The 7,453-nt window shown below is 50.4% G+C and overlaps 1 protein-coding gene across 1 annotated transcript; it reads left to right on the top strand.

Annotated features, from left to right (window-relative positions):
- The first annotated feature begins 246 nt into the window (after positions 1-246).
- Positions 247-5,613, top strand: LOC118619727 (olfactory receptor 2A5-like). The gene is made up of 2 exons (XM_036246357.1): positions 247-1,201; positions 5,333-5,613. The coding sequence occupies exons 1-2, from the start codon at positions 247-249 to the stop codon at positions 5,611-5,613; spliced, it is 1,236 nt and encodes a 411-aa protein (XP_036102250.1).
- Positions 5,614-7,453: the final 1,840 nt, after the last annotated feature.

Raw genomic sequence — 7,453 nt, forward strand, 5'->3', positions numbered from 1 at the left:
ATAAGTGTGGATCCTGCAATCAAAGTGAACAATAGCATTCATACTCGTTACCTGAACAGATTGTTTTTCTACTGCAGTGTGGATGAAAGGGTATGACGTAATGACTCTGGAAAGGACTGTTAGCTGGGTCAACACACAGTGAACACCACAAACGCCCTCTGTCTATTTCAAAACTAACCCAGGTCTGCATTTGCTCCTCCACCCACAGCACACTGCAATGACCCACACAGGCACTGTCGCCAGGGCATGATGGAAAATCAGACATGGGTCACAGAATTCATTCTCCTGGGATTCCCGCTCAGCCCAAGGATGCAGATGTTCCTCTTTGGGCTCTTCTCCCTGTTCTATGCCACCACGCTGCTGGGCAACGGGTCCATCCTGGGGCTCATCTGGCTGGACTCCCGGTTGCACACCCCCATGTACTTCTTCCTCGCACACCTGGCCATCGTTGATATTTCATATGCTTCCAACAATGTCCCCAAGATGCTGGAAAACCTTCTGCATGAGAAAAAAACTATCTTCTTTGTCCCGTGCATAACACAGACCTTTTTATACATGGCTTTTGCTCACACTGAATGTCTCCTCTTGGTGGTGATGTCCTATGACCGCTATGTGGCCATCTGCCAGCCCCTCCATTACTCTGTCATTGTGAGCTGGAGGGTGTGCACGGGCCTAGCCGCCACTTCCTGGGCGTGTGGCTCTCTCCTGGCTCTGGTCCACGTGGTTCTCATCCTGAGACTGCCCTTCTGTGGGCCTCGTGAAATCAACCACTTCTTCTGTGAGATCCTGTCTGTCCTGGGGCTGGCCTGCGCGGACACCAGGCTCAACCAGGTTGTCATCTTTGTTGCCTGTGTGTTTATCTTAGTGGTGCCTCTCAGCTTGGTGTTGGTGTCCTACACATGCATCCTCTTTGCCATCCTGAGGATCCAGTCTGGGGAGGGCCGCAGGAAGGCCTTTTCCACCTGCTCCTCCCACCTCTGCGTGGTCGGGCTCTTCTTTGGCAGCGCCATCGTCATGTACATGGCGCCCAGATCCCGCCACCCTGAGGAGCAGCAGAAGGTCCTGTTCCTGTTTTACAGTCTTTTCAACCCTATGCTGAACCCACTGATCTACAGCCTGAGGAACTCAGAGGTCAAGGGCGCCCTGGGGAGAGCTCTGTGCAAGGAGAGGTCAGCTCGAGGGACGTCGGAGAGCAACATGGGTAGGGCGTGTCTCCCTGTGCACTACGGTAGGAGGCGTTTCTTGCCTTGTTCTGTCCTAAATGCCATATTAAAATAGACTGTGACAGGCCTAAAGCAATAACCTGAAACCATATAGGCTTTTGAAAATAAGATAGATGCATGTCTCCGTGACCTGGGGTAGAGCCAGATGCTCAGACATGATCCAAAAACACAAGTCAGAAAATCTGAAAGCTTCATACCTTGGGCCTTTTAAAAACGAATCATTCTGCTCATCAAAGTCACCATTAAGAAAAAAGAAATGCAAGTCACAGACCATATGTGTTGTCATATATATTTTTTCTTTTTCTTTTTTAAAAATTTATCTTTATTGTTGAATGCATTATTGATGTCCCCCCTTTTTTCCTCCATTGACCCCTCCTCCCCACTCCCAGCCCCCTCCTGCCTTCCCGACACTATTGTTTGTGTCCATTGGTTATACCTACATGCATATAAGTTCTTTGGTTTATCCCTTTCCACCCCCTTCCCTCTTCCCTTTGAGGTTCATCAGTCTAACAACCAATTTGCACTTCTTAATTCCTTCACTTTTTTCACCCATACCCACAACCCCTCTCCTGTCTGGCAACCAACAAAAAGTTATCTGTATCTATGAGTCTGTTTCTGTTCTGCTTGTTCATTTGGTTTATAGATTCAATTGTTGATAGTTATGTATTTATTGCCATTTTATTGTTCATATTTTTTATCTTCTTCTTCAAGAAGACCCTTTAACATTTCATATAATAACGGTTTGGTGGTGATAAACTCCTTTAGCTTTTTCTTGTCTGGGAAACTCTATCTGTCTTTCGATTCCAAATGATAGCTTTGCAGGATAGAGTAATCTTGGTTGTAGGTCCTTGCTTTTCATCACTTTGAATATTTCTTACTACTCCCTTCTGCCTGCAAAGTTTCTTTTGAGAAATCAGCAGACAGTCTTATGGGAACTTCCCTGTAGGTAACTGCTTTTCTCTTGCTGCTTTTAAGATTCTCTCTTTGTTTTTAACCTTTTGCATTTTGATTTTGATGTGTCTTGGTGTGGGCCTCTTTGAGTTCATCTTGTTTGGGACTCTGTGCTTCTTGGACTTGTATGTCTGTTTCCTTCACCAACGTAGGGAAGTTTTGCGTACAAGTATATAAGTTCTGTGGTTTATCTCTCCCCTCCCCCCACCACCCTCTCTTCTGAGGGTTGTCAGTCTGTACCCTACTTCCACATCTCTGGGTCTATTTTTTCTTTTTGCTGTTCTGATAGGGTGTTTTTTTCTTCCTTATACTCCAAACTGATGGTTTGCTTCTTGGCTTTTCCTACTCTACTATTGATTCCCTGTAAATTATTCTTTATTTCAATTAGTGCACCCTTCATTTTGGCTGGTCCTTTTTTTTATGCTCTTGAGGTCCTCACTAAGTTCCTTGAGCATCCCTATAACCAGCGTTTTGAACTCTGCATCTGTTAGATAGCTTATCCTCATTTTGTTTTGTTCTTTTCCTGGAGTTTTGTTCTGTTCTTTCATTTAGGGCATGCTTCTTTGTCTCCTCATCTTGGCTTCTTCCCTATGATTGTTTCTATGTATTGGGTAGAGTTGCTATGTCTCCTAGCCTTCAGAGGGTGGCCTATTGTAGTAGGTGTCCTGTAGGGTCCAGTGGCACAGCCTCTCTCATCACCACAGCTGGGCCCTCGAGATGCACCCCTAGTGTGGACTGTACACCCTTCTGTTTCAATTGAGTCTTGATTGCTGTTGGCACATCAGTGGGAGGGATTTACTCAGGCTGATCAGCTGCAAGGACTGGCTGTGCCCACTGACCACTGACCTCTGACCACCTTGAAGGATCAGCTGTGCAGGGCCCCACCACACAGAGCAAGACTTACTTTAGCAGGGCTCTGGTACCCACTGAGCTCACTCCTTGAGTGTGTCATTTGTGGCAGTGGGTGGGTGGTAGTGCTTTTAGTGTCCTGAAGCTGTCCACTGGGTGTGCTGGCTCTGGGGCAAGGTCAGCCACTGCCTGTGTTCTACCCAAGGTCACCAGGCATAAACTACAAAGCGATCTGCAGATGGCTGCTTCTTGTGCTGGGCTTGGAGGTGCCCAGGCAAAGCCAAGCTGTGAACCAAGGCTGGCTGTTTTTAGTGCCAGGCCTGGGGCACTTAACGAGAGGTATGGGGCTCACTGAGACCAGATGCTGCTTGTTTGAGGTAATTTAGGAAGATTTGAAGCAGGAGCCAAGACAGGCCAATCCTATGGAAAAGCCACTAGAAACAGCTTGGGTGGGCCTGAAAGTTGGGTGGGGCAGGACCTCAGGGAATCACCAGGGTGGGGCACACAGTGTGAGCCAGGTTGCTGGAGTCCCCGATATGGTGACCCTCTGCCAGCCCCGTGAGGGAAGGGCTCACCAAAGGAACAACAGCCTCTGCCAGCACGTCTGTCCAGGAGAAAGCCACCTTTCCTGCCCTCGCCCTGAGGCCAAACAGCTCTGTTTGTTCTCCTATGTCTCTGGCGCCCCTCAAGCTGCCTCTCCTCTGCACTGAGCTCAGAGGGAACGAGTCTGAGTAAGTCTGTGTGGGCCCTTTAAGAGGAGCTGCCTGGGGCTCCAGCAGCCTCAGCCTCCCTGAGCCTCAGTTCCCACTGGTTCTACAGCCAGAAGTGATGGGAATTCTCTTCCTGGCTCTGGAACCCTGAGCTGGGTGCCTGGTGTGGTACAGGGACTCCTTGCTCCTCAGGAAGGACCTTCCCAGCAGAGGTGTCCTCCTGATTTTTATCCGCCACACGTGGGTGTGGGACCAGCCCGTCCCCCTCTGCCCCTCCCACCATTGTTTGTAGTTTACTTGTTATTTTGATGTTGTTGTAGGAGGAGGTGAGTACACCACTTACCTACACCACCATCTGGACCAGAAGTTCCAGCATATATTTTAAATGTGATGGTCACTCAAGTGTGGCCACAAGGGGAGACACAGGAGAGGCTCAGGGAAAAACATATTCTCAGGGCCTAGAGACACAGAGCATGGCCCACCGTGCAGGGCCCCATGGGGCCGACACCAGGAGCTTGGGGAGATTAAACCATCGCAGCAAACACCCAGGGAAGGGCCAGGGTGCGAGCAGGTGGGGGATCCAATACTACATGTCACTGTGTAGAGAGAGGGACCGTGCAGAGCGATGGTGCAGGAGCTTCCATGGCTGGGGATACTCTGCCCCCGGAGCCCTAGTCACCTCACAGCAGTGATCTCCCTGGGAATGTGCCGCCTCTGTTCCCTGGAAACACCCGGCGCTGTGTTCTAGCGTGCGCTGCTGTTTGCTCCTGTGTTCTAGCGTGCGCTGCTGTTTGCTCCTGTGTTCTAGCGTGCGCTGCTGTTTGCTCCTGGGTTCTAGCGTGTGCTGCTGTTTGCTCCTGGGTTCTAGCGTGTGCTGCTGTTTGCTCCTGTGTTCTAGCGTGTGCTGCTGTTTGCTCCTGTGTTCTAGCGTGTGCTGCTGTTTGCTCCTGTGTTCTAGCGTGTGCTGCTCTTTGCTCCTGGGTTCTAGCGTGTGCTGCTGTTTGCTCCTGTGTTCTAGCGTGTGCTGCTGTTTGCTCTGCTGTTCTCGGTTTCCCTGTCAGTTTGAAAACCCACGTGCCCAGTTCTGACCTCGTGCATTTGTGTCCTTTCCTGCCTGTCCCCTGGTGTTAAATCGTCCCGACACCTTGCTCTGCGATTTGATCAGAAATATCTTTTGCCGTCTTCTCACAAGAAGATTTGAACAATCTGGCTTCCGTCCATCTTACTCCAAACATCTATTAACAAGAAATATATTGAAGTCATTTGTACAGGAAAGAGCAGTTGGCAATTGTAAACTTCAGGCCCATGAAATGATGACTCCCTGATCTCTAAAAGCAACATGAAATGAAAATAAATAACTTTTATCATTTTTACATATCAAACCCTGACAAACCAGACAATATTTTCAAATCCCAAAGCAAATTTCTAAAATACACTGCTTCCATTTGTTTGAATAAAGTAAAATAAAAAAACTCTTTTCTGTCACCAAACTGTAATTATTTGCGGTTAAGCCACGAGCGGGGATGGATCAGCGCAGCTGCGGGGAGAGAGGCGGAGCGGGAGGCGGCAGCAGCCACAGGGCAGGGCCCGGGGACGCAGGCCCTGCGGGCAGGCTCTTCGAGGTGCAGCAAAGCCCAGCAGTTCCGGAGGTGCTGAAGGTCATCGAGGTGAATGTTTCCAAACACCTGTCCGAGGACGGCTGTGCAACACCGACGAGGACCACAGCTGACATCCCCGAGGCCGCGCTGTGGGCCCCTGTGGGCGGTGCCCGTGAACATCTGGTCCTGCGCGAGGCGCTGTGGCTCCTTCACTTCCTGGAGCGCGGCGGCCACAGGGTGGGGAGGGAAAGTGAAGAACTGGCTAAGCAGGCAGATGAATAGAAGCAAATGACGAAAATGAACATTTTAGCTGACACTGAAAACCTTATCTCACAAGAAAGGAAGTGGAAGGAAAACACTAATGGGGATTCTCCTTCTGGTCTGACAGTGTGACAAGCTCTGTGGACATGGTCCTCCGTGAACTGGGTGGAACTTGTTCTAGACAAGCGGCTAATATCTCTGGAAATGGCCCTAAGGGTATACAGTACATGAAGAAATATTTACTCAAGAAAATCTACTTAGGACAGGGCCTTCCTGTGATATCTGAACCACGATCCCCTGCCTCCTCCCCTGCTCAACTCATGGACCAGACATTCCAGACACAGGCAGGCAGACCACAGGGCGCCCCCTCTCCCTAATCCCCATCACTGGGCTGTCTCCCAGGACGGGCAGGACAGCAGCATCCCTTATGCTGCTCCTGGGCTACCTGCTACTGAGGCTAGTTCAGGGGCATTGACTCAGAGAAGTGGGGGATCCCTTCTCCTGCCCAGCACGCACTCCTGGGACACAGACATTTCCTTGGGCAGAAAACCAGCAAAGGCTAGTCAAGGATTTCTGAGGCTGGAGCCCCCGGCCTGACTCCTCTCTGAGAGCCCAGCTCCTACAATGGAGACCACTCAGGGAGGAGTGTGCCATGGTCCCCAACCTAGCCCAAAGCAGTGACTCAGAGAATTTCCTGTAGGTAAAGTAGGTCAGTCATCAAAGAGCTGGTAATCTGTCCTCCAGGAGCTGACCTCATTTGCAACACACTGTGGAGAAATCCAAGCCTAGGGGCTCTCTGAGAACCAGCCCTTTGCAAAGAGGTTGGTAGATTCCTTGGAGACCTGGGCTGAACTGTTGGCTGGCTCAGTTGCAGGCAAGAACTGGAGAAAGAAGGAGCTGAGAGGGACCCTCTAGGGGTCAGAAGAAATCTCAAATACTAAGTAGCCTCTGATGGATTCCTTCAGTGGGGCCCACATTTGATTTGTTTGATCTTTCCAGCAATTTATGCCCTGGATGACTATTGAAAACAAGAGACTGATCAGCCCACAGTTAGTGTGGAGTTAACAGCTGGGCATGGTGAGGGAACAGGCAAAGGGCCCTGCCCAAACCCCCTCATCCCTGGATGAATGGAGGCGTCCCCCAGGTTACACCCCATGGAAAGCTACATCCTCTGATGTCATCACTTAACACTGAAGTACGGTGCAGGGGAGAACAGACTTCACTGAAATAATCCAGCCAATTAATAAACAAAAAACTAGCCAAGCAGGTGACAATGGAAAGCCCCAGAGGTGATGTGGGGAAGGTACAAAGACCTGAAGTCTCATCTAAAATGTCCTGCTTCCAACAAGAATTATGAGCCAGGTACAGAAACAGGAAAGTGTGACCACACTCAGGGGGAAAGCAGACACAGAAAGTGCCTGTGAGAGGGACCAGGGGCTGGATGTAATAGACAAAGACTCAGAGTAGCCATTAGAAACATGTCCGATGACCTACAGGAAACTGTGACTAAAGGAGTGAGGACTGTACCTGTGTGGACCCCCAGGTCACATTTCTGTGGACAGAGAATGCATTTCCCCGCTCAGGTTGTCCCCGCGGGCGGAGGGATACCGGTCACACATCCGTCGTGCTGCCTGCGGCCCTCTGCGTGGTGGTTTCACAGGGACCTGCACCGGGAGCCTAGACACTTGTTATCTGGAATGGGACGAGGGAGGGGAGAAGGATTTGCTGACGTTCCCTCATGAGTGTGTGCTCACACTCAGCACACACAGGGCCCGGGGAGAGTTTCTGGGGGGATTTGAGGGAAAGGCGTAGGGGAGGGCGCTGGTACCACTGTGCAGTTCCCCACGTTATCCCAATGGTC

This window comes from Molossus molossus, unplaced genomic scaffold, assembly GCF_014108415.1.
Source record: "Molossus molossus isolate mMolMol1 unplaced genomic scaffold, mMolMol1.p scaffold_m16_p_7, whole genome shotgun sequence".
In the NCBI taxonomy this organism is placed as follows: Eukaryota; Metazoa; Chordata; class Mammalia; order Chiroptera; family Molossidae; genus Molossus; species Molossus molossus.

Excerpts from the sequence above, each read along its gene's own strand:
- LOC118619727 (XM_036246357.1), top strand. The coding sequence starts at position 247 with ATGATGGAAAATCAGACATGGGTCACAGAATTCATTCTCCTGGGATTC. Across the intron at positions 1,202-5,332 it reads GACGTCGGAGAGCAACATGG|GCCCTGCGGGCAGGCTCTTC; the intron begins GTAGGGCGTGTC and ends CCGGGGACGCAG.